The 26,825-nt window shown below is 40.8% G+C and overlaps 1 protein-coding gene across 10 annotated transcripts in view; it reads right to left on the bottom strand.

Moving 5' to 3' along the window:
- Positions 1-26,825, bottom strand: part of LOC146704808 (pleckstrin homology domain-containing family A member 5-like) — an 89,142-nt gene that overhangs the window by 9,312 nt on the left and 53,005 nt on the right. For 6 of the 10 annotated variants that reach the window (XM_085462186.1, XM_085462189.1, XM_085462191.1 and 3 more), the window contains 15 exons: positions 18,488-18,608; positions 18,240-18,344; positions 16,351-16,423; positions 14,547-14,647; positions 13,155-13,270; positions 10,795-11,289; positions 9,098-9,578; positions 7,909-7,992; positions 7,103-7,222; positions 6,058-6,111; positions 5,140-5,220; positions 2,736-2,798; positions 2,568-2,648; positions 1,806-1,955; positions 1,578-1,679 (listed from right to left, as the gene is read on the bottom strand). In XM_085462186.1, the coding sequence (XP_085318312.1) occupies positions 1,578-1,679; positions 1,806-1,955; positions 2,568-2,648; positions 2,736-2,798; positions 5,140-5,220; positions 6,058-6,111; positions 7,103-7,222; positions 7,909-7,992; positions 9,098-9,578; positions 10,795-11,289; positions 13,155-13,270; positions 14,547-14,647; positions 16,351-16,423; positions 18,240-18,344; positions 18,488-18,608 (2,227 nt within the window). The other 4 variants (XM_085462188.1, XM_085462190.1, XM_085462192.1 and 1 more) reach the window with 4 other exon arrangements.

The following is a 26,825-nucleotide window of genomic DNA, read 5'->3' as shown; positions in this document are numbered from 1 at the left end:
AGACTCCCTGCTGGCCCTCTGACTTCTCTATTCTAAATTATCATTACTCAGTACAAGCCAGGAATAACTGCTAGAACAATTTCTTTTTGTCTCTGCACCTCTTCCTTGATGAAAGAGAAGATAAAAGACAAACTTAATTAATCCTTGCAACGGTCATCAATCACCCCCTGTGTTGCTTTGATCTCCATTTACTTCTCTCCATATTTTTCTCCCAAAGTCCAGAAAACGTGTCTGCAAAAAGGTTGAGTAGGTTTACAGATTTCTCTGCAGCTCTGCAGTGTATGAATCTGCAAGTATGCCAAGCAGGTCAGCCGCAGTATCAGATTTTCACTACACCATTACTTTAGCCAAAAGGAATTCACAAGAATGATGATATCATGATAGCTACTGAGAGCGCGCTTCGTTAAAAAAAACCCTATCAGGCAACAAAAAAAAAAATCATGACGCTAAACCAGAGAACCAAAACTACAGTGACTCAACCAGAACAAGAGCATTTCTGTAAACACAACTTTGGGTCAAGATGAAAGGCACAGCTGCTACTGCTAGCCTAGAGCACTGTGGGGCATCTTCTTTTGCCAAATCAGTAATTAAATTAAGAATCAAGTCCCCAGCACTTCATCCATCTGCACCCATCATTCAATCACATAGAAACAGCCGAACTCTTCCTGCGTGAGTGACTCGGTCTAACCTAACGGGTTCAGCGTGAGAAGCGAGTTGTATAGTGAGTATACAGTACTTACTGAAATGCTTAGCCATGGCAAACTAAACATCAAATGTGTCAGTGCTGGATTGTTTACAAAATTATCAGCATATTTCTACACACTTAATGTCGAGTTAGAGTTAAGGTCTTTTCACATGGAAGCGAAAAATTTGTGTGTTAAAAATATTTTCCAGACTCATCGATGCTTAACGCAGCTGTTCACACTGACTGTATAATCTCACAGGATGAAGTTGTTGACTTTGTATTTTTTAAATAGATTTTTCAGATTTTTTACCTGCAAATAAACCGATCTGACCAATCTGACCACTGCATTTGGCAACAAAGTAGCTCAAAACGCACACCGGTACTGAAGATACGATGCTTCTGAAATAGTAAAATGATACCATTTAACTTCAGACACACAGCTAGTCATTGCTATTGGCTCTCTGAAATAGTTTCTCTGTCTCTTCAGATGTGGTGCCGACTCTGCCAACAAGAGTTCAAACTGCCCTGCTGACATCCTGAAATATGTACGAAAGCAGCCGCGATGCAGCTTCAACTCCTGGATCAAACCATGAAACTCTCCCTGCTGCTGCCTTCTCTTGAGATTTGGCTGAATCCAGAATTTCAGTTTCTTCCTTTTCTTGTTTAAAAACACCAGAACCAGCTCATCATCGCCTGATTTTTGCTTCATTCTTTTCCCCACAGTGTGATTCTTGAGGACCGATTGGTCAGTGTGTGTATATATATGTTACACATTACAAGATCATTTCCAAACTATGCCCAATTTTGTGCTGTTTTTTCCCCAACATGCTCAGAGTTTAATGGCCTTTAGAGAGAAGAAGTTGAGCAGACTCACTGTCAAAAATGTTCCTACCTGAGGGCTTCCCAGTGCTTCTAGCTGCTCCAGCAGGTTGTTCTTAGCCATAGTCACATCTCCTTCCATCCTGTCATATTCCCTCCATAACCGCTCCACCTCCTGGGGAGGATAGAAACAACAATTATACAACAAACAAAGAAAAATGACCATATTATTAATACTCCTGAAAAACAAAACCCCAAGAGGCCTTCATTGTCTGGAGTGTGAATGCACTGTATTACTTACGGCAGTAACTCTGGACACCTCTCTGCAAGTGCTGAGGAGGCCGCTCTGCAGCAAGTCTCTCTGCTGCACGACACTCTGCATGGCAGCCGGGTTGTCGGAGCCCAACTCTATCTCCTGGCTAGCTGACAGAAGTGCTGTCTCCAGAGTGTGCTGAAGCAACACGCATCATGTCAAATACACAGAGCACAACAGTCATCATTAAAACTTCAGTAAGACTATTTCAGAATAGTAGATTATTTTTAAATATTTCCTGTACATCACTGTTTTGAGCTGTTTTGTCACTAAACAGGAGGTTATCCCATCTTTAAAATGTCAAAATAATCACAAATGCCCATCAGCCCCTCTCAGAGCCTAAAGAAAGCATTTCAAACTACTTAATTGTCTTATCCAAAGTTCAAAGGGCACAGCTGTGACTCAAAATTGACTAGAAATGATTTTATATTTTTTCTTTATACCTACAATCACTGCACATCAACTAGTAACATAAAACAGTCAGTGAGATTTGCTGAATATGACAAAGCAATGCAAACCAGACAAGTCTTTCCATCTGATGATGGTAGTTATACTTACAGGCTATAGTTAGTTATAGTTACAGACTTTGTCTCCTAACTTGCTCTGTTTCATGCTTAGAAACTTTACTCTTAGGAACTGCAAACTGTGCATTCCTTCAAATTTACATTTTTTGCACATGATACCAAATCTTTGTAAGCATGTTTAGACAATGTTTTGCGTGAACATGACGACAAATGCAGTATTAGTCACCTTCTCTCTGTACAGCTGCTGCAGTTTTTCCTCCTGTATCCTGACCATTTTGTCCTGCTCACACAGCATGCTAAGTTTAGTCTGAAGAGAAACCAATAACGAGTCATGACCTGCTGTGTACAGCTAAAAGGAACATTATGTCATGCAAGTCTGCAGCACTGAACTTACATCAGTGTCCACTTCTTCTGGCATGCATGTATAGGCTTGTTCCCTGTAGTTCTCTGGACTCATCTGTTGAGAGAGACAGCATTAGACAGGGGCACTAAATCTGTGCATACACATTAGAATCTGGAGATCTAATGCAGTGTCAAGACCAAGCTCTCTCACTGAGCCGCAGGATTTATCCTTCAGAAGGAACTCATATTTCACTAAATCAGACGATCTGCATTACCAAACCAGCAGTGGGACCTCGGCCAGTCTAAACAGAGTCTCTGCTGTTGATTCTTGCGCCTCGTGTTTCATCATGCACAGTCATTGTCTCCATCAGCACAATGGTTTTATGGAAAAACATACAAAACAATCTGGCTTACTTCACTCTGAAGTTAGCGCATAAGCTTTGTCCACCAATCATGTATTCTACAGCATAATCTGGGGTTAACTAATGAGAGACTGTGTGTGTACGTGTGCATGCCAAAGCGCCCTGTTACTTTTGTTCAGTGCCCAAGTGTACGGTTATGGTTTCTACATGAATTTTACAACGTCAGTGTTTAGTCAGAAAACTCCAAAAGTCATCCATGTTTCCACTTGATATCATTCAGCTACTTCTCAAACAAAGAAAATCATTGCAGCTGCATTGGATCCCATGTTTCCAGAAAAATCAACAGATCACAGTCATTCACCCACTCTGCTAAACCTATAATATTATAAGTACACACCACAGACATCAGGACAGTGACATATTTCTGTGTTATTTTGTGTTTTTAGTCACATTTGATATGAAATGACTCAATGACTATAGGCTCAAAGTGCCAAGTGTAAGATTTAATTCCCTTCCTGGAAAGTGTACAACCTACAGACACAGCACATCCTCTGTATATTCACTTGAGACACTCTGCCAGAACTCGACTGGAGCCATTTCCTTATTGCTGGTTTTAAGCTTTCAGTCTGGTTTTCAGCAAACAAATATATCACATATCAGATAAAATACCTGTCAGGCCCTTATAAAAAAAAAAACCAAATCCTCGGTTGATATAACTGAAAAGGTTTAGATTCACCACCTAGCACTTTAACCTCAAAGACATGATTGAATTTCAAATCAAATGTGCCCAAAAATAGCAAAACAGCAACAAAAAAAGTGACTTACTGTCCAAATACTTTCTGAATCAACATCCACGCCTGCACTCTCTCACAAACACCTTTTTTTTTTTTTTTTTTTTGCAGCTGAACATAGTAAAGCTAAAAGCAGGTGGGGCTTAAGAACCACATGGCATTCCACACAGAACATGCAGACTCTCCCACAGCTTGAAGAGCTTCACTGTGGGTTTTGTGTGGCGTGGACTAATATACAAGAGACGTAGGGAGGAGGAGGAGGAGGAAGACAGATTTTTGTCAGCTGAACAGGTGGGAATGCAGCTGTTGAGGTGGCGGTATGCTAGTGAATGAGTGACGGGGTGAGTCTCAGCAACACTTTTACACCTCGAGGGGCGTCTCAAAAGTGGCAATGTGATGTCATAGCCATCGGCACACACAAGCCGGCCCCTTTATCCTTTCCATCAGCAGAATGACCAGTGGGGGTGAAGGGGAAGTAATGAAGACAGATAAATAAGTGCTAATCTAAATTAAAAAAATATGAGGATTCATCTTCGTCAGTATCGCCACCTCAGACTTTAGATATAGAGTCGATTCAGTGATTGAAGCTGTGGTGCTTAAGGTTATTAAGCTAATCCCTACGTCTGAAAAATGTCTGGCTAACTTGCACAGGCGGAAACAAAAAAAAAAAAATCAAGAAAAGGCAGGCTGAACATAAATTCTAAATGGGATGCTGAGATCGCGTACATACTTTTCTCTTTAACTATAGCAGAATATTCATGCGTCATAGATGATAAACATGAAAATCTATTTATGCCATTTTACTCTAATGATCGCTCTTCTGCTGGCCCTTAATTGGGTCCGTTTTCCACAAAAACATGAATTATTTGGCAATAAACTAGACTGACAAGCAATAAGACTAGCAACATGTAATTAAGTCAAATTAATTAGAGTCATCTTGTTAAGTTCAGGTGGCTCGGGTAATGAGAGGGAACACATTCTGCGCAGGATTATTGAAAAATAAATAAATAAACAAATAAATTCAAACACCACAGTGAGGAAGAGATTTAACCCAACAGTGGAGCATTCATACATTCTCCAAGTCTTAAAAGTCATGCCTGCATCAGCATGACTTCTCAATAATAAGAGGGAACAGTCATAAGCAATGGATGAAGAGGTGCTAGCAATACAAACGATACAGGGAGACCAGTCTCAAGATGCCGTGAGGACTTGGACATCGAAGGAGGAGCATTGCAAAACAGACCAAAAAGAACAACAGCGACTGGTGAGGATGAGGTGGAGCAAAGCCTTAGGCTGGCCTTACTTGCTGGTAAAGTTGAGGCCTTGGGGCAGAGTTCTCAATCAAAGTGTGAGTCATGACGATTAAAGGCTCATTTTCCTTCATCTAGTCCAGTGTGGAGAGGAGCGATATAGCAAGTGTCAGAAAGTTTACAGCAGCTTTTCATTTCTGAGACAACACCCACAGTGTGATTACACCTCACTCGCTCTCGCTTTCTCGCTCTCGGATGAGGTAGACTCACACAGAAACGTGCATCCAGAGACGACAGGGATGGTTAACAGCAACAGAGAGAAGACGCTCAGGAGCAGGAGCAGGAAGACACGGAAGTACAAAGCTCTAAGGTTCATTTTTATTAGCAGTGAAAAGTTCCCATTAAACGCTGATGTGTAGGAATGTAAAAAGAACTGCGTTTACAAGAGGTGCAAGAAATCACAAATGCTAAGGCTCATCAGTCCAAGTCAAGGAAATTAAAATTACTTATTTCTCAGCGGTTACACAAATCTAAGGCTTCCTTTTGCTATAATTATTAGAAAGGTTTTACTGGACCTTTGTGTGCTATATACAAAGCAATTAAAACTCACAAAGCACTTAAGATCGTTAAAAAAAAGCAGATGAAGCTTTAATATTCCTTTGCAAACACTTAGACGTTAAATATGATACCTTCATCTCTACGTGTTCTTTATATGGCAGAAATAACGACTGTCCACAATCATGATCAGTTATTTGGATAATGTGTGAGTAAATGAACTAGCGTGAGCTAAAAATGCTGCGATCTGAACTTTTAGCCATTTAAAATCACAATAAAAGATAACAAGTTAGCCTGGCATTGGGATTGCAAATCACTAAAACAGCCGCAGAGCAGGGATTAATACAATAAAAGCAGAGGCATTAAATGAGGTCATGACAGAAGAAGACAGGGCATGCATTCATGCATTACCCCACCTGATTGTCCAAATACATGAGGTTCCTTTGGAGGTGGTGAGAAAGAATGTCGTTCTATCATCAGCAGCAAAAAGAGAGCAAAGAAAAGGCAAAAGGACAGTGAGACAAAAGAAAGGGCAAGTCACATTCTTTCACTGATGCTCTCTCTGTCACACTCTCTCTTACATCCACAATCACACAAGCATGTCATGTACCCAAAGATAACCCGAGAGAAAGGAAAGCAGGACCAATCAAGGTGAAGAAAACAGGTCAGGTACCAGGTGTACTTTCAAAGGTAACAGAATGAGTACACTGCAGGACTAGTCTTGACCGAGTGCATGCAAAAAACAAAGACAATGGCAAGTCAAAGTACCACACAACGTGGTGTGTGTCCGCTGACGCAAACATAAACTAATGAAGCAGGTTGCCCTAATGAAGCAGGGCAACTTGTATAGCTACAAGGAAAACTCGCATTAACTGCACAGTAGTAGATTAAGAAAAGCAACAACAAAAACACCGTAAAATGGAAAAATCTTCAACAGTCCTGGTTGACCTACATCATTAATGGTAAAATCTGCAGTCTGGCATTAAGTCTGGAGACTTAAAGTCCCAAAATCCTGAATTAACTTTTACATATGCCAGTGGCCTTAGCCTCATTAGTTGGTCACTCTTTAAGCTCGCCAATGGCTTTAAGTTTCATCTGCGGATAACATCTGTCTATATTCTTTAGGGGGATAAATGACTCAATCAGCTGCTTGCCCTGCTAAAATGGCCCAAATCTAATTATCTGATGCACTGATTTAAGTCAGATGCTGGTTGCAAAATTATTTTGAAACTGGAAGAAGAGTGTTTTATTTCCACACATTTTGATGAGAAGGTAGCTGGTCCACAAAAAACATGAAGCCATTACGCATAGTCATGTTAGAAGAAAATTCCTTCTTAAATCAGCCATGTGTGAAGACCAAACAAATCCTCCGGATCGAGATGGATAATGGAAGTGGATAAAGATGGCATACACACCACACGCTAACATACACGCCTGCAGAGATGTCCCTGGGGGCCTGACCTTTGGGTTGTCGCCATCCATGTTTAGTTGCATAAGCTGTGCTACAGTGTGCTCCCGGATACTGTTTAGCTCTGCCTGCTGCCGACGCAGCTTTATCAGCAGCAAAGTCAGTTCCTCAGGCTGCAAGGAGGAGGGAGGAAGAGGAGGAGGCGGGGGGGATGCATCGCCACAGTGAAACAGGGACACACCGCAGGGGTGAGGCAGGGATTGGGGGTGAGAAGAAAGGAGAGAGAGCACACCAGGATAGGAGATTTAGAGGTACCAGGATCCCAGTAGGTGAACAGTTGCTGCATTCTAGTCTTGCGTTTCATGCAATTTAGTACCATGTTAGCTAGCAGCATGCACATTCTTTTATGTCCACTCAAAACAGCAGAACAGTTGGCACTCATTACAGAATTGACTTCACACTTTACAAGCTCAATGAGTACAGAGAACTGTGTGCAGCTCTGACATAAATTCTTGATCCTGGCTTAGAGAGTTTGAGTGACAGGGTTTTTAAGTCTCCACTGAACTGAAGAGAGTCTAAGGAGCTCCTGAAGTGAACACACCCTAAATCCTTGGAACACAGATCTGCCTAAACCTGTCTCGAAAGAGTTCTGTCACAATGTCTTAGAGGGATATGAAGGACAGAAAGAGGGAGAAGGGTAGAGTAGGTGGCATCATCAGAAAACAGCATTGTCCTTGAAAGACATCCAGTTAAACCCAGACTGTATAGGTGTACAGAAACCAAGCATGAAGTATCTCAGCTGAACAGCACAGTGATATAAATCTAGGTAGCCAGAAGACTGACATAGACCAAGACTTACTGTTTTGCCTTGTAAAGACTGGGCAGTGATGGTCTGGATTGGGATCCCTGCTGGCATAGACCTCCTATCAGGCAGGTAAGCATACTGCAGAACACAGATTTAATATGAAAAAAGGCCTGTCATGTGCAACATTAAATATCTTTGATATAATAGTCAGCCATAGCCACGGGGTTCATCCAAGTACAAAGAAACATTTGCTACCCTTGATGCATATTTTTGTATATATCCCTCTCATATTTCTGTCACTATAAATATGCTCAAAGCTGAATGTAATTTTGTTTGCGCTGCTTAAAAACAAATGAAACACATGACCTCACTTTTGAACTTTGGGAACTAAAGTAGGCACAAACAGGGTTTTGACAATTCTGATGAGTTTGAAGATCAGTATTTGGTATGACCTCATTTATTCTTCAGCACAGCCTGAACTCTCTTAGTCAAGCTTTCTTTAATTTCTGTATGTTGTCTTCAGGAATAGTTCTCCAGGCTTCTTGAAGGACATTCAATGCTCTTCTTTGGCTGTTGTCCACAGTGGATCAAAACCTGACAGTACTTTTCTGCATTCATAATGTTTTACATCTCCCCTGATCTCCTCCATACTAATGATCATCACTCCATAAGACCTGCTGCTACTGACTTTCAGTCCAGCTCTATTGTCATTTAAAATACCTGAAACTTTTCTCCTCATTGCTCTTTGTTAAGAATGGCTTCTTACAGCCACTCTTCCATTGAGACCATTTCTGATGAGGCTTCAGATTGTGTTCCTTTGCTGTAGATCTTACTTTTAGGCCTGCCATTTCTTTTATTTCTTTTATTTTTTGCAACAAGCTGTTAACGATACCTTTAAAATAGACTTTTTGCTAAGTTGTCTGCTATCTGTAGACACAACATTGGTAACTGGTTCTGGCATTAGGTGCATTTTTCAGTGTTAAATGGCTTGATGAACAAAAAAAAAAACCCCACTCCTTTGAAAATGGTCAAGTATAAGGATTGGACTGAAAATTATTGAAAAAGCAGCCAGTGTCCAAAGAAAAAAACGTGATAGACCTTCAGAAAGCCTGGAGAACTATTCTGGATGCTTGGAAGCAAAATATAAAGAAATAAGGGGTGACTGAAGACTATTGCATAGTAGGCGGTTTTGTTATTATGAGGATGAACTGAACATTTCCTGTTTATGCATCTCTTAGCTGACCTTGTTGACTGGTGGCCTCTGCCGTCTCTCAACAGTCATGTCTCTTCGGAAGATGGGAGAGGAAATTTCAGAGCGAGTGTTGCCCATGTTGTAAGATCTCATTGGAGAGTAGCCGCCGTACATCGACAGGGAGCCATGGGAGGGCGAGGGGGGGATGGAGTGGCTCGGTGCAGCATGCTCTGACAAGTTGATCATGGTTTTGGGACTGGCCATATTGCTGTACAGCCCTGGCTGCCTGCTGTAGGCCTGCCTTTGCTGCCATTCGTACAACTGCCACATGGTGTCATCGCGCATGGAGCGGCGTTTCTCAGTCATTGAAGGACCCATGGCCTGGTCATATACCGATGGGGACATGCTGCAGATGCTGTCCCGCTGTGCCATGCTATTCCTGGGCATACTGCAATATCCATCTCCATAATGAGGCATGTAGGGTACCCGATGGCTTGGCAAATTTCTAGGCAGCGTCTGGTACGATGTGATGCTGGGGTAAAAGAAAAACCAGATAATTAATCATGTATGATATAGTAGATGACCTGCATGGTGTTACACTAACACAGACCTAAAATGATCTGTGTTGGTATAACAATTTGATTATTCTTCATATATTCCATACACAACACCAGATAAACGTGGTTTTAGGCTCTGTCAGGTTCAAAGGACGCAACAAGTTGTTTATAGTTGGAAAAAAATCTCATTGGATTTCTTTTATTTTGATTATAACCAGTCAAAAACATCAGTTATCAAAGCAATGCCATGTTATGAATCTTTTCATTTGTTGGTTTGGTTTAAACTTTGTAGTTGAAAAGCACTTCACGCTGAGTATCATTCTAATTAAGTATCAAACAAGGATGATTCTTATTTTATCTGTTTACATGTGTGTCTTTAGAGAATCTCGCAAAGCAATTCCCTACTCAGAAACAAATTAGACCTTACTATTGACAGCAAGGCTTTAAGCAGTTCCACTTACTCATTGAGTTCAAAGTCAGTACAGAGAGCTTAATAATAAGAAGACCTGACAGATCCGGGCTAAAACACTCACTGGTCTTTAAATCCCAGTATACCAGTGTTATAATAAAGGCTTGTGACTGCTACACATCCGTCTAGAGAACATGCATGTCATGACAAAAGGAGCTGAAAGAGATTAATGGAGAGAGAATTAAATGTTTACCTCAGAGGGCCAACACAAAAATATTTACTGAGGCCTTATTAGTTTTGCCCATGGTATACTCTAAAGCGAGTGTGTATGTCTATTTGTTAAAAAAAAACAAATAACCACAGAATGAGGCAAAGCTGTGTCAAATATGAACACAAGCCTGATGACAAACGTATCTCTTGACTAAAACATGTATTTTTAACAAAAATGTGAACACCAGGGATGGGAATCAAGAACCAGCTTATTAAATCCTCTCATCAAAACCTCATCAATATACTTTAACTACTTAGAACTAAGAGGAGACCAGTGTCATACTTTCCACCCAATAAAGCCAAATCTGACTTCATGTTGTGGAAACAGTCTAAGATTTGACTCTTGTGGAGTAATCTGAAGATAACTGGTGCTACTGTACAGACGACAGCGCCATCTGAATAGCATCATTTCCCTTCTTGCAGTGTACGCATGTTATAATCAAACAATTACATTTAAAGCTTATACAGTATCATGTCAAGACGGGTTTTTTTGGGCATAGCACTGAACCAACCTTCTGGTATCGTCGTCCTGGCCACGTCCTCTCTGTGTGCGAACCCACTGCTCCAGCTGCTGCATCGAGCTGGTCCGACTCAGGCTGCGATCCGGCTCATGTGGGGAACTTTGCAGAGGAGGGACTCCAGTCCCATTAGCTGGACGCTGTTCTCCAGATCCATTAACTTGGGGGCTGTGTTGTGATCCGTCAACCTCGGTCTGAGGCTGCGGCGAGGTCATATTAGCCTTGATGGCTGCCGCCTGCGCTGGCTGCAGTTTGATACTGTTTATTTTGGTGAGTGGACGTTCACGGTCGGCCCCATCCTTCTGGAAGCCGTAGCGCTCTGCATCTCGCTGCTTTCTCTCCTCTTCTTCTGTGGTGGGGGAGACGGCTGCGTGCTCACGGTCAACCTCACGGTTGCGCTCATTCTTCTGGATTTCGGTTTCTGTTCTATGGTTGGCCACATGGTTGATCTCTTGAGGTCCACACTGCTCCACTTTTAGTTTGTCCAACCTAAAAGAGACAAGAAGGTTCAGGCTTGAAAAATCACAAAACACTGGAACTCTTTCAATAGACATTTTGGATTATCCAGACTTAAGATACGCTTGTCTTCAAGTGAAATCTGAGAGTGGCGTGTTGTTTTATCTTCCCGCCTTTGTAATCTGTTTACAACCCCTCTGAAAGCACTGTTAACTTAATCCTACAGACTGTATTACTACATGAACTGTTAACTTGATGCTTGTTGATATGAATATGAAACCAATGAGGCATAAAGTAGCTGCTGATGCTGAAAAGTGCCCTTTTAGTTTTCTGAATGGATCCATAAACGGTTTCCACATTTGTATTGTATTCCACACAGTATTTGGCTTGGTCTTCTGTTGTGTTTGTATTTTTTCCAATTTAGCCACGTTTGAGCTGAGAAGCATTGCTGTTCGTCTTGCTTGGATGATGTCATACAAGCACATGTGGAAGTTTGCACCTAAGTATTCAGGCATCGTTCCTTCCTTTTGTTGTTCATGTAAAAACTGTTACAACCTCAGACAATAGGCTAAAATGTCTTTATGTGATTAACCCTTACGTAAATCTGGGTGAGATGATTCATGTCCAACTAATTATTTGGTAGGAATTGCTGTAAACGATGTTTGATTCACATTTTTAGGTTTATACTACAATATACTACACAACTAATGTTGTGAATTCAGTTCAAACTAAAGCAAAGTGCACAATGCCTCTTCCAGCTGCCAGAGAAGGGGAGGCGTGTAAAAGGAAATCAGATATCTCCAGTAAAACAATACCTCAGCTGAGACACTTCAGAAAAGTGATGCTCAGATCCCAGTAATCCATTTGCTTCTCTCTTTTGCCTCCTGTCTAGAAGACCTGCATACCACTCTGTGCTCCCTAGCGAGTTATCTAGAGGTAATAGATGCCACTATGCCTTGACCTTAGACAGACATAAGGTCACAACTTCAAAGTTTGGCAAATTCCTCTCAGCAGCATGGCTCACTGGGTTAGCAATAAGAGAGCTGCAGAAAAGGCATTCCTTCAGAGTTTCCACTTGTATAGTTTCAAATAGCAGCACTAGTCACTTAATGACTTCTCCATCTTTCTGTGCCTCCACCAACCAAGCAGAGCACACATTTAGCCCTGCGAGCATTCAAGTTACACAACTGCAAAACAAACGATGAAGTAAATTTAAAAAAAAGATGAAATTACAGAACCTGTTTGTTTTGAACAATGTGTAGTTATATAAGATAATCTTATAGTAGCATCACACGGTCCCATTTAGCAGAGACTTTCAGAGGATTTCAGGCACTACTGCTCTGTGTAATTACACTGCTCGTTACTATTACGTTTCTGCTCGCCCATGTAAAAGCAGGGCATTAGACAGGCAGCCTACCAAATGGCAGATATTTAACATAGTTTAAAAAAGAAGAAGGAAAAAAAAAACCCTGTCCTGATGAGTCAGTGATCCTGATCAGCCAGCGCAGCTGTGCACATCATCCCTTAAACCACCTGCATCATGCCTTCACAGTGCACCCACAGTCTTATGTATGTTACTCCATAATAAACTTTAGCGCTTGAAACAGTTACATAACATGAAAGAACATCGTAGCTTCTTCAACAAACCCAGAGACCAGAGATGTCAAAAGTGGGTGTTGAAGTGTTGCCGAAGAACTTAACAGGGAATTTAAAAGTACTCTCTTCCAGTACAAACAGAAATCAGAGTCTAGAAATGAACCACGTGATGCACAGCTGTTAGTACTAGTTTGAAGAACTGTCCTCAAATGGCTTTTTCAAACCCCCCCCAATGCGCTCGCAATTCAAAAATGACACACCCACTCAGCAAACATGACTTTATTGTCAAAGCTCTTACAAACCTTTTGACTGGCTCTGACTGCACGAGTGCAGCATCTGTCATCACTTTCATCCAAGATTCCATCTCTTTGGCTGTGTCTGTGCAAAAGTAGTACGTCCTCATGTTGGGATGTGTCGCCTGTTTTGACAGTACACGGGATCAAGGACAGGAAGAGTTATCCACACAGTTACCTGAAAGAGAGAAGACAAAAACTGGTTGACTAGGATTTTTAAGGTTTCCTCACAATAACAGGAGGGTAGAATATTGCATTTTACACACACACACACACGCACACGCACACGCACACACACACTTTTTTTTTAGCAACTAATGGCAATCGGTGCTGACTTGTGAGATATTCTCTGCAGTTAATGATAATAAATCAAATCCTTAAGTCATGCTAGATTAGGGAAGTAAATCTGCCACAATACTTACCATTCAGTGCATTGTATGGCAGACACATGGTCGGTTGTCTCTTGGTTCCCTCGTGGTGAACAAACCAATATATTGTTAAAACAAACACAGGAAGAGACATAATGCTTCGTAAACAACCTCAATGTGCAGTTTTCCAATGTTTAAAAAAAGACAAGACTATAATTTTTCTAATTGCTTCACAATAATTTTTAGAAATAACACACTTACTGATATGACCTTTGGCCACAACAAGAGACAGGAAAAGTTGAGAATGAAAAATATACAGTCAAAAGGTCATCCCATTTCTGAGTGAATCACTGAACTGAAGAGCTTGTGTCCTGCTTTCATGCTTTTCTCTTTTCTAAGTCTTGTTTTGGGGGTTTTTTCAGCCTGAATCTAAGTTGGAAAAGGAGTGGGCTGTGTGGTTGGAGAGACCTTGAGCAGACTCCTGGGCGTCTGTGTTTGGCTGTGCTTGGCAGGACAACTTTGTTGTCTCTTTGGGTTTATGAAGAACCCACAGTCAAATCCTTTACACACCACTGTGATCTCATATTATAAGTCCGTTGCCCTGAAACTTGAATCCTGCGAGTCAACTTATAGCATCATAGTACTGTAGTCCTACCTCACTGCTGTCAGTAGTCAGTGTAGAAATATGAGTCGTACTTTAGTTGTTAGCATTAGCGACTAAACATCTCGCTTTGTCAATCAACCAAAACTTCTGAAGTAACAACCAACGTGTTAAATAGGAAATAAAACCTAGAAACTGCTCAACATGTCTAAAAATACACATACATATATTGTGAGATCACGATAAGAGCCACTGCAGCACCAGTTTTAAAATGTACCTTCTGTGAGACTTGCACATTTATTTTTATGGCCTTATCTACAAGTTTTTCCATTTTCTCTAGAAAACTAATTCCTGTCTTTTCTTCTTTAAGTGTAATAAACCATAAAATATGCAGCCTAACAAAGTCTGACAGGAATGAAAACATGCACTGACCTTGAAGGCATATTTTCTGGTAATGTGATCGTCCACAGACAACATGGATATACGAAAGCTTGGCAGGAGGATACTGCCGAGAATCCCCTCCTCTTTTTCATCTACAGAGGAAAAACAAAACACAGTGTGTATATATATATATACACACTATATTGTCAACTCTTATCTTAAAGCGTTATTTGTAAACAGGACGCAAGTCAAGTGGACTGTAAAAGGAAAAACTGTGCAGTGTTTTGGTCAGATAAACATAGGATACCAAGTCAAAACATTGGAAAAGATGAGCACTGATTCAGTTCTGTATGCAGCTAGGCTGCTCTAATCCTCATTAAGTTAACAGACAGGGTTCCACATTGACAATTGTGCACACTCCACATGGGGGGGGATTAGATTGGGTCCCAAGTTTAAGCAGAGTAGCTTACTCTCCAAATTCCATAAAAGCAAACTGTACTGCTTACCCAAAACAGTGCAGGAAAACAAAACAGTGACTGCTGCAATCCCTTATAGGCATGGACTTTGTCTGGTTTATGTGCAAGTTTGCATGTGTGTTACTCAAAACCATTATGTTAGAGTCAAAGTCTTTTAACACATATTGGCGATGATGGAATGAATAAGGCTGATCATGAATAAAGTTCAACATTGTGAGTAATATTTAGGGAAATATATGGTAACATCAATCTGGACATTCCCAAACATATCAGAAGTCGAGCTGTTTGCTCAGAAGTTGTGTTAGAGACCTGCCTCGCTTAACTGATTTTCAAAAGAGGGGCGGATGGATTTTTGACAGCGTCACCTGTCTGCAACCAACCGGGCTCTTTGCCACTGCCTCTTTCAAAAAACACAACAGGCAGAGGCTTCAGCAGAGCAGTCTCATCATGGGATATCCTGATGCGCAGAAATAGAGTGATAACTACAACAGCAGATAACGGATGTATTCAGATGAAGCAGCAGAGTTCACGACCTCTTTGCCCACTCTCTGCTGATGGATACAGTTTCTCAACATATCCATCTGGATAAAGCCTTTGGGTCCGCCGCTGTCTGCGGCTTTTGTCAGTCAGTGGGTGGAAAGAAGGCGACGGGAATGGCAGACACCAGAAATAACACAGACTGGATGTCATCCTGATCAGCAGAAATGACAACTACATCTGCATAAAGCGGCGGCACTGGGAAGTGCAGCCTTGTACAAAGGTAAGGCTTGTATTTTCTCACAGTTTCAAACAGCACACCTAGTTTACACTTGGTCTACACTTTAAACATTCTCCAAACAGAGATGTGTCAAAATTAGATGTGAAGATTGGTCCAACATGAGAGAACAGCCATTAAAATCACATTTTAATCAATAATAGATTATATAAAATCGATAAATCGCATCGAAATGTCCACACATTTTACAAAAATGCAAACTACAGTAAGTGAGTGTAACTACTACTAACACTACTTTCAGACTCCTATCATGTAAAAGCATGAATGATGACATGACTTGCATAAAAAGGAATCATTCAATAAACTTGTTTCATCTTGTTTCATCATGACTTAACATTAAGTGTGGAATCCTATTAGTATGCTTTAATGTTTAACTCTGCATCCAGGTCTTGCGTAAGGACCTGGCTTTGCTTGATGGAAAAAAAGGTGATGTTGCAAGCTTTTTCACCTGATAAGTCGCCTCAGTTGGTCCTGACATGTTCTTTATCACAGGGACTCAGACATAACAATGATGAGAAAAGGCATCGCTTGTTGTTGAAGATCACAAAAGCACTTGAACTATTAATCGACAACCGGTGCCGCTAGATGACAGGACTGAACTCACCTCTGTAGTAGAAGAGGCAGAGGTCAGAAAGGACAAACCACCTCTTCTTCCATAGCTTCATCCCTGTACTGTCCTGAAAAGACACCAGAGCAATAGAGGACATTAACTCCACAAATGTTTGGGGCTTTGATTTTTTTCTAATATCTTTGTCTTTTTTTATCCTATTCAGCACATGCTGTAGTCCTGTGATACAATCCTTTCCATGTGATCAATTGTTTGCTACATCATCTCTAAGGATTAACAGCCAATCACTTCTTTGTTGTATTACATAATTGTGTACGACTTTCTAGGTTTCCAGCTGAGACAGGTCACCATTTTGCATTTGTGATCCAAAATGCCTCTCTGAACTTTGGAAATTATGAAATAACCCCTTGCTTAAATGAAGACGGGTTATGGAAGTCATCCGATCAGCACTGCAAAATTTCGGACTCTCAAATTTAGCTATTTTTGGCCTGAGATGGGGAAACTTAATTTGTGGCATGAAACAAAGACAATGCAACACACACACACACAAACTTCCTCTGCTTAAGTTGTTCTTCAGTATCAGCTCAAAGCCTTTAACGCTGCTGCCTGAAAAAGATGAAGGGTGAAGTAAAGGGTATTAACTCCCTGGTTTACTTTAATGGAAAACTTGAGCAAAGTCCTTAATCGTAGCCTCCACCAGGAGACAAAAGCAGGAGGGGGGATCTTAACAACTCTGTCATTATGGTCAAACGGCATGTGGGCTGCAGTTTACTTGAAATGGAAATTCACTTCCACAAACCAGAATGGTTAAAACATTAGTATCAAGAGAGATTCAAAATACCAGATGCTGCGCCGTATGTTCATAAAAGAGGTAGATGTGAAATGTAACAAGTTTTAAAGATCTTGTGTCCACCACCTTTCCTCAATTAAATCCAGGTCTTAACCCCCCCTTTTTTGAATGTCAGTAGCAGAAGAATAAATAAACTTTATCAAAAAGTTCTGTCGAATCTTGCTCTCTGGAGGCTTTCGCTATCACATCAATCACTGCGGCACTTTGTTCTAGCAGCGGACCAACCGAAGGACTGCAGCTTCCCCTCAGCCAAGGACTTCAATGGCTTCCAGTTTTCAATGAGGCAGGGAAATAAAAGTGCAAATCCAGCTTTTATTCAGGCTAGCAGATTTGTGAGTCTTTTGCTTGATCTACGTCACCCTGATTGATGTTTCCAAAGAAAAAAGCAGCTGGCAGCTGCACCAAAGGAGCCCATCGTGTGCTCACAAAACTGCACAGGGTGCCTGCAATCACCGCTAAATGAAACTCCCAGTTAGGATGCACAAGGGTGTCCGGTCTGGCCCCTTTTTACTCTTCTGTAAGTAACCAGGGAGGTTTGCATTCATACAGTGGCCCTGCTGGATGAGCAAAAACAGAGATGCACAAAGAAATGCTCAGATTGTGCTCATCTTAAGACTACTGCTGCTGCTGCATAACCACTTGCAGTTAAAAATGGAAACAGACCCAACACTGTTTTATATTATCACCTTTGTATAGCCAAGCTTTTCCTTGCCTCTGACTCCAAAGATAATACTATCCAGCAGAAATCAGGGGAGCTCCTGACGTGAGCATGCTCGGACTAATAATGCTAACATGCTGTTTAACGTATTTTTTCCATGTTTATCAACTTTATTGATATTTTGCACTTTCACACAAATTGTTAACAGGGTGGTGTAAGACAAAAGGTCAGGGTATAACCAAAAAGATTTCTGCAAAAATCCATCCGCACGTTGATACATTTCAGTTATAACCACAGTGGTTTAAAAATATTGATACACACATGCATCGAAGAAAACAAATTGTATGATCTGTCCTTTAAATTTCTGATTGCATTTTCTGGAGTAAAGATTACCTGGAGCCGTGCAATCCTACTCACCTGTTTATACAGCCAGTTTCTCTTGATAACCGGGGCACCGGGATTCCTCCTGATGGAGTTGGATCGTTTCCCGAAGTTGTGAATTTTTTTAGAAGGTCTTGAGGGCTACAAGTTAAATCAAATTAAGCTCAACACACACACGGAAAAGAAACATCTAGATGTTTTAAGCCATTAAAATGTGATCCACTTGTTTTTCCCATTATTTTCTAACATAACAGGCATGAATCGTAAGCCCCCCTGTCACTCACCCTTCCTCCGGGGCTACTGGGGTTTGCAGCTTGCTCCGAGCCGCCCGTGTAGTTAGAGGCCTCACTCATGGTGCTTACTGGTCGTTCCTTCTTCTCATTCGCCGGCACTTTGGAAGCAGATCTAAACAAAACGCACAACATGCCAAGAGCAGACAAGCAAGTCATTAATCAGAAATAGACACTGTGTTATATCCAACATATTTATCTCCAGTGACCTTCAGAGGAGCAGGAATATGAGCAGGCAGCCCTTATCATATGTTTCCCTGTCTGTCCTCTGAAGTTCAAGCTCTGTTATAATGAGATCTCAACATGGGCTTATGAATCAAACCAATTACTCCCACCCTGTCACTGCTGATACATTTTAAGTTCTCTAAGAGCTTAAAGTGAATGTCCTGCAAAGTGCGCCTGACATATCCAGAAGCAGCAGCTGCAGCAGTGAACAGGGTCAGGATGTTTCTTAAAAGACAAAATCTGTCTTATTTTTAAAGGAAAAGCATAACAGGATCAGTAATTGTGGCATATGAAAGAACACCACGTGAATAAGCAGTACACGACCCATGGAGATGTCCTACATTCACCAAGATAGGAACAATGCTGTGGTCCAGTGGGAACAAGGCATGAAAACCAAAGGGGATCAAAAATACTGCAGCAGTGATATCTCCACAGATCCAGTGATTCTGCTGCACGTAAGGGCTGAAACTGCTGACTCTGCATTAAAAACACTCCCCGATCTAACCGAGCCATGTGATCAACAATATAACATTTGTACGGTCCAGATCATGTTTTATCACCAAGTTCCATCTTTCAGTGCAACCGTCTGTTAGAAATGCAACAAGAAAACATAAGAAAACATAAGCATTCAATTAGAAACAGTTCAAACCATGCGGTCATACCCAAGGTGCACAAACACAAAAAGGGGATCACGATGGACGACCATACGTGACACACACAGGATGTTCATTCCCGTGCAGCGAAGGGACAGATCTGATGTCACCTGGAAACTCCTCGAAACAATGACTATTACAGACCGACCCGGTCTTACCGGCATTTAGAAGGAAAGCTACGTACAGTAGTTAGTTAGACGGGAAAGCTTAGTTAGAAAAAGCAGCAGTATGTTATTAATGTTTTCTGATAATTTCAGATATGAAAGTATGTGACTAGATATATGGATACACATACACGAGTGACGAGTGACTAACTCATTTATCTAAAGAAAAGGCGCTTTTACAGATGGGTGAGTAACTACTGAGATTTGCCTTCTTCTCAGTCCAATAAATTTGCTTCTGAAAATGAGGTCTAAACGTTTTGAGCACTTCCACTGACTCATGAAATCCTTATTAAAGCATAATCACTGGTGAGTCAAATTGTCATCTAATAAAGGTCGGGAAGGATGGAACGTGTGAAATGACTGCACTGTAAGAGATATAGTGCTTTATTTGATGCTCTATTTGGCATCACGACACGTCTAGGCTCTCGGCTACAGATAATTAGCTTGGAAGTGATAATCATTCCGCATGCAATCAAACCGAGAAGATACAAATGTGTCAATTTGATAGCTTTAATGTAAGAGCTGGCCTTCGACTATAGGCACATTAAAAACAAAATTGAGAAATTACTTTGCATTACAGCCCTGACAACCTAAAACACCAACACTACAATACATATTCTATTTGGAAATTTCAGTGCTTATTGGAAAAGCAAACAGAATACAACATAAAAATCGAATCTAATATGAAAAATAAGGAACACGTAATCATTACAGATCTTTTTACAAGTGACTGAACACATGCACACACACAAAAAAAGATATTCCTAATCACACTAGAAACATGTACGGAAGATTTGCAGAATACCAAACCAACACCAGTCATTTGCAATTTACCAACATGAAAAAATAAATAAATCTATAATCAATAGTGTTCTTCTCTGATCAACATCCTAAAAATTAAGGATGCATCACTATGAAACGTTGCACTGAAACCAGTATTTAAAAGAAAGAACTCAACAATAAGGTTCGGGAGTAAAAATCCATTTCATACTCTATCACAAAGAGTTATAAGCCATAAAGCTCATACGGTGTGACACTTATATAGCCCCTTTCTACTCAATCCTTTGCAGTGAAAGCACTTTCTACTACAAGCTTCATTCATACGGTGATTTATCTGCACAAAAAAGCACTTATCGAACATTCACAAAGAGACACACGCCGATAGACGCATCAGGGACAACTTGGGTTTCAGCATCTTCCCCAAGGCTAGTTTGACACATAGACTGGAGGAGCCGAGGAGCAACCCACTGACCTTCCGATCTGCTGGACAATCTATTCAACCACCTGAGCTGCATCCATCCCTTTCAGCTCTTTACCACACTTTGAACATTTAGCCTGTGCAAAATTGATGTGACACAGCAGATATATATATCATCCACCGCCATCAGTAAATGCCATCTTATTTGCAAATACACCGGCATCAGCCTTCAAAGTGTTACACACAGGATGTTCAGCTAATATCAGCTGATATCAATACTCGGCCAATGAATTGAGCAGTGTTCCCAGGGCCTCACCAGTAATTATTTCACAGTTATTTAGAGTCAAAACACCACAAACACATACATGTGCACACACAATGAAAACCAACACATTCCTATATTTTGTTTAACTTTCGTTTATTTAGTGTAAAATGATACAATAATACCCACATGGCTTATATGCCACTATTCATACTCTTATCATGCTGTTTTGAATGCCTGTCTGTTTTCAATTCCTGTTGTCTGGTTTAGGATGGGGCTTGCCTCCTGACAGCACTGCCCACAGTGGAAATCACTGTATAGTGAAATACCACGGGCAACACTCGCCGCTGTGTTCACCAGAGCTCAATGTCAACAACAAAGTCAATGAACCCAAAAGTCAAGCTGAAAAGGCCATGTGACGTTCTGTTTTCAGCAATGTCGAGCTGCTCTGTTACCTACGGGAAGGAAGGTCTGTACAGCGTGCCAGTCTGTCTTAAGATCAATGTCGCGGCAACAGTTTTTCCATTTTAGTTTTCGCCAGTGTCATTATAGTTTTCAACACTAAACACTCTCAAATGAGACCGAGAACTGAACATCAGATCTTAAGGTTGAACTCTAAATATTCCGCACAGAGTAAAAGTTGAAATTAGGCGAACTGTGCAATCAACCTTTTGTCTAATAGAGCCATTATTGTAGACAAACAAAATAGATGTTGCTGCATCAATTCAACAAACTTGTATGTGTTAAAAGTGACAGATACAGGCTGCCCCTTGCATGGATTTTCTGTGTCTGTGTAAATGTGGGGGTCTGTGTGTGCAGAAAGAGCAGGGATTAGACTGTCACTGAAGCCTAGCACTCTAAGCACACTGGGGGGGAAAAAACAAAACACTGAACGAAGAGGCTGAGGCCGCATTTTAAAATGACCACACAGCATTTCTAAAGAGACGAGGCGGCTCTAAAACACCTTTGTGTGCTGCTGAACTGCGCCTTTATCTTTTTAATGAACAAAAGGTTGGAACACAAGGGAAGCATAATCAGATCTGTAACAGTGTAACTAGGTCCACTGGTGTAGAGCAAACAGAGCTGGATCGTGCACCAAAGATTTACAGATACTAAAGGTTCTAAACCGAGATCAACTAAACCCCTTTTTGCTGTGGGTCCACATTACCAACATTATTATTACCCTACTTACAGAACTAATAACATATGAAACCGTGGAGCCTTAACCGGTAACAACAAGAGCGCTCACTCTCTGGGCATTATTTACTTACTGCTCTGGGAACAGTATGTTGCATACTCTTATTCTTTGTTCTTTTTAAGAACTTTAGAGGTTTATAGGACAGTACAGCGACCTTTTGTAATTTGCCCTTTTCAAATCCATTTTAATATGCTTAACATTAAAATATGTATTTTTTTTTAATCCATCTTTTTTATCTATTTTTTAGTTATGCAGCTAGAGTAGAGTCTGTGGTGTTCAAAACAGGTGTGTTGTCAGCAGGGAAGCTGCAAAGTGCCACTCATAACATGGCTGAAGGGTTTTTCTCCCATTTCTTCATTAACGTTTTCATTTTCGTTAATCGGCTGTAATAAATGCTAATACAGATGGATTGGCAAAAGGCTAATGTTGGCCAATTATATTGGTCCACAGACTTAAAAAAAAACAAACAAAAAAAAAAAACAGTATGCTTTCAACAAAGAAGAGTCAGTGGTACAAAAGATGATTTGTCTGACAGCTCGGCTTTTATAAAGGATGTGCAGCTTGACTTTAGCTCAGGAAATGTTAGTAATGATCTCCTTGGGGTCTGTTCATAAAGTTTAGTTGAACAAAAGAAATGTTTCAGACAGTTAGATACACATCATGGGATTTTGTAGTACAAGTATATTGCAGAGTCTATTGTTAGTGCGCAACAACGACAAATATTAACAGACAAACACATTTAAGTTGTTTTACATTAAAAGAAACGGTGCAGTCATCCAGCTGTGCTTGAGAGACACATTTCCACATTTTACACCACAAAACAGAGGGAAAACAAATTTGTTGAGATTGGGTTTTGAGGACTACTGTAATCAGGTAACACTTGCTCAAATACTACTCGGTCAGGAAACGTTTATCTCATCTTATTTTGCATCATGTCATTATGTATCAAGATAGTGACAAGTAGGGCTGCCACAAACGATTATTTTGATTAGTCGACTAATCAGATCATGCATCCATTGGACGTAAAACGTACAGCTTATTGAACCAGCATGCACCTGCTCTTATATGACTATCATTAGCTTACAGCTTTAAGTGTTTAAGGTGCTAACTAAAAATAAAGATAAGATGATAGTTTATTAAATTGTAATGACATTTGCAGACTGTTTCGGTGAAGTTTAATAAACTCAGCTGTCTGCTCCTTGCTATCTAAAATATAACGGGACACCGGAGTAAATTCTCGAGCATCTCACACTTCTGATAATCAGCTGTCTGCTTGACGTTTATTCAGCTGTGTAAAAAAACTATAACTTTAAATCTCAGCCAAACAGATTTACTCAGGAACAAGTAAAATACTGAAAAAAGCCAAACAATAACAGTTTTAAGTTATCTAAGTGAATTATATATCACGTTTAACCTGAGTAGTGAAAGACGGCGGTGGGTTTGAAAACGATTTGCCGGGAGTCCAGTGTTCTCTCCAGCTCTAGTGAGCCTTGAACCCCGGCTCGCTATCGAGCTGGTGGGTAACAGACGTCTCCGAAAACGTCGGAGCGCTTTTGAAAATATGTGGTGTCTTGATAAACTGAGCAGATATTTGAGGTTTACACAGCTACATTCTCGCCTGAAAACATGTTAAACGTTTATTTTGTGACCCAGAAAGAATAATAAGAGTAATATTAAAACTAACTAGCTGCCGCCGTTGTTGGAAACTGAGCTGGGCTGCGCTATGAATTCTGGGACACTGCTTCTTCTTCGGGGTTTAACAGAAGCTGGCATCCTTGTACATGCAGTGCTGCCATCTCCTGTTTCAGTCCGTTATTACACTCTTAAATCCTACTACTTATTCCTGCGTCTTTTGGGATCTTACAAAGCTTCAAACAACGCGTCGACTATTAAATTAGTTGTCAACGATTTTGATAGTCGACATAATCGTGACTAGTCGACTAATCGTGGCAGCCCTAGGGACAAGTAAGCTGAAAATTAAAATGATTAAAGTAGCAAATTTAGCTAAAGGACAACCTGTAATAAGAAAAATCAACCCAACACTACAGTAAAACAGCCCTGTTTTTAACATTGTCCCTAACACTCCAATGGACACATACATTTTAAATGAACAGCTAGTACGGTACGCAGTAAACTGCACTGTGAAACAGCTGACACGCTGAACACGTGGTGAGACTGCGTTTTGGTCAACATTTTTACATGTGAGTTGCTGTAAACAAATACCTCCTGTTAGCCTGCACATGATCATGCAGAACACTAAAAACAGGAAAACATTTACACAGTATAACAGAATGGTGAAGCTGACAATGAGAGATATGGGTACAGTCACATGGCACATACAGCACTTTAGTGGTAACTTCGCACATCGCACCACAGCTGTATGTATGACACATGAGTGATACAGCCTCTTAATGAATATTATAGCAGTTTGAGAACACTAATGTGCAAATAATAGCTTTAATTATACCCTGCGTAGCAATGTAGCAGTGACAGTGTCATGTGTTCCTGTCACACATTTATGTAACTGAAGACTACAAACTGAACCTTGAAGTGAAACTCACAATAACTAAAGAAATAGAGAAATAAAGAAAGGGAAACTGTTCCTGGTTACTGTTCTTAGCTATGTTAACATAAAGAGCAGCTTTGTTTTGTTAATACTTTTCAGAATGTGAAATCAGTCTCTTGATAAGTGACAGCTTTCCAGAACAAAGCGGTATAATTACAGTATTATTAGAATTTCCTGTTGAAAGTGTAGCAATTGACTAGCCAGAGACTGGAAATGGTTGATTTTCAGTGTGCACAGCCTGAACTGGTGACCAGCCGGTCAGCCTCTCATGTCTGATTGCCAGCTGATCTGTTTTATTCATGTGCAGATCCTGTACACACTCACGGCCACATGCTAACATGTCGTTATCGTGGGAGCTCTTCACTGTGACTGAAGACCCAGAGTTCAGCAAAGTAAACCACAGGGAGACCGGCGGAAAAACAATTCTAACGACAAACCTAATGAGACATTTAAATCACCCTAACCCGGCTCAACGTGAACATTTTAAAGACACTAACAAAGAAAAAACAGCTAACGCTATCCAGCGCTCAGGGCCATCTCCAAGCCAACAGCCTCAATATGAGCCTCAGTATGAGCGGTCAATCAGAATCAGAATCAGAATACTTTATTGATCCCTGGGGGAAATTATTTTTTGTTACAGTGCTCCATTTTAAACCAACATTAAGACAAGACAGACAATACGCTAACTAAGAATAGTACAATATATACATATATATACATACATACATACATAAGTCACTTATAAATAAATATTTGGAAAAGAAACATGTGTAGTTGTAGCAGCAAACAGTGTGTTAAGTGGATGCGTTGTACAGGGAGATGGCCACAGGCAGGAATGATTTCCTGTGTCGTTCAGTGGTGCTTTTCGGTAATCTCAGTCTCTCACTGAACGAGCTCCTGTGACTGACCAACATGTCATGGAGTGGGTGGGAGGTGTTATCCAACATTGTCTTTATCTTGGACAGCATCCGCCTCTCCGACACCACCTTGAGGGAGTCCAGCTCCATCCCCACAACATTGCTGGCCTTACGGATCAGTTTATTAAGTCTGTTGGCATCTGCGACCCTCAGCCTGCTCCCCCAGCATGCAACAGCATAGAGGATCGCACTGGCCACCACAGACTCATAGAAAATCCTCAGCATTTTCTGGCAGATGTTGAAGGACCTCAGTCGCCTCAAAAAATAGAGGCGACTGAGGTCCTTCAATTTTTTGAGGCGACTGAGGTCCTTCAACATCTGCCAGAAAATGCTGAGGATTTTTGATCAAGCGATTATGAGGGAAATTACAAGGGACAAGTGAAAAAGAGAGAAAGTTAAAAGGTAACACGTAGGGACAGGTTGGAGTGGAGCTAAACCCGGGCCTCTGCAGTAGCCTTTTAGCACATGGATCAGTTGCTCAACCAGTGATCCAGAGAAGCACCCCATTATCTGGCAAAGTTACAAAATAATTGAAAATGATGTAACTAACTGACATTTGTTTTGTTACATAAATCTGCAGTTTATTATTTGTACCTCTTTCCAGCAGCAGAGCTCTTTTTTGAGAGTTGTTTAAGGGAAAGAAGATCCTGTAACTTACTGCAGTTTAAGTGTTCATAATAAAGCTTCACATATCATTGCTATATCTACCCTAATGGGACACAAATAGGGACTCAAAGTAAACATTGCTGCTTGTCTTCTCCAATCCATTAACTCAAATCTAATCTAAGCTTCCTTTACCTGAATTACTCACTTTTTATTCCATCTTAAGGTGGGCTGAGGCAGGCTTTATGTTATACTAGACTGATTATAATGCCAAACTGAGGCAAAGATTTGTGTTTTGAGTGCATTTAAAGTGCAGAGCAGATTAAGCGGAGATTTTCAGCAAGGCCTCTTTATCCCTGTGGCAGCTTAAATCCGTCTTTGCCTTTTATTACTCGTCCACGGTGCAGATTTTGGCCTTGTACTATTTTTACTAAAACAGAGCCAACTGTTGGATGAAATGCTCTGTAATAAACTTCGAATTGTGAGTCATGTAGGTTTACCGCTTTTCTGTGTTGCCTTCGCTAACTGGACCCGATGTGCGTTCTT

This window comes from Copadichromis virginalis, linkage group LG7, assembly GCF_057382275.1.
Source record: "Copadichromis virginalis isolate Kocher_CV1m ecotype Utaka linkage group LG7, C_Virginalis_male_GT1.1, whole genome shotgun sequence".
Classification (NCBI taxonomy): domain Eukaryota; kingdom Metazoa; phylum Chordata; class Actinopteri; order Cichliformes; family Cichlidae; genus Copadichromis; species Copadichromis virginalis.
The sequence above is the reverse complement of the archived record's forward strand: the minus strand, read 5'-3'. Positions and strand labels throughout refer to the sequence as shown.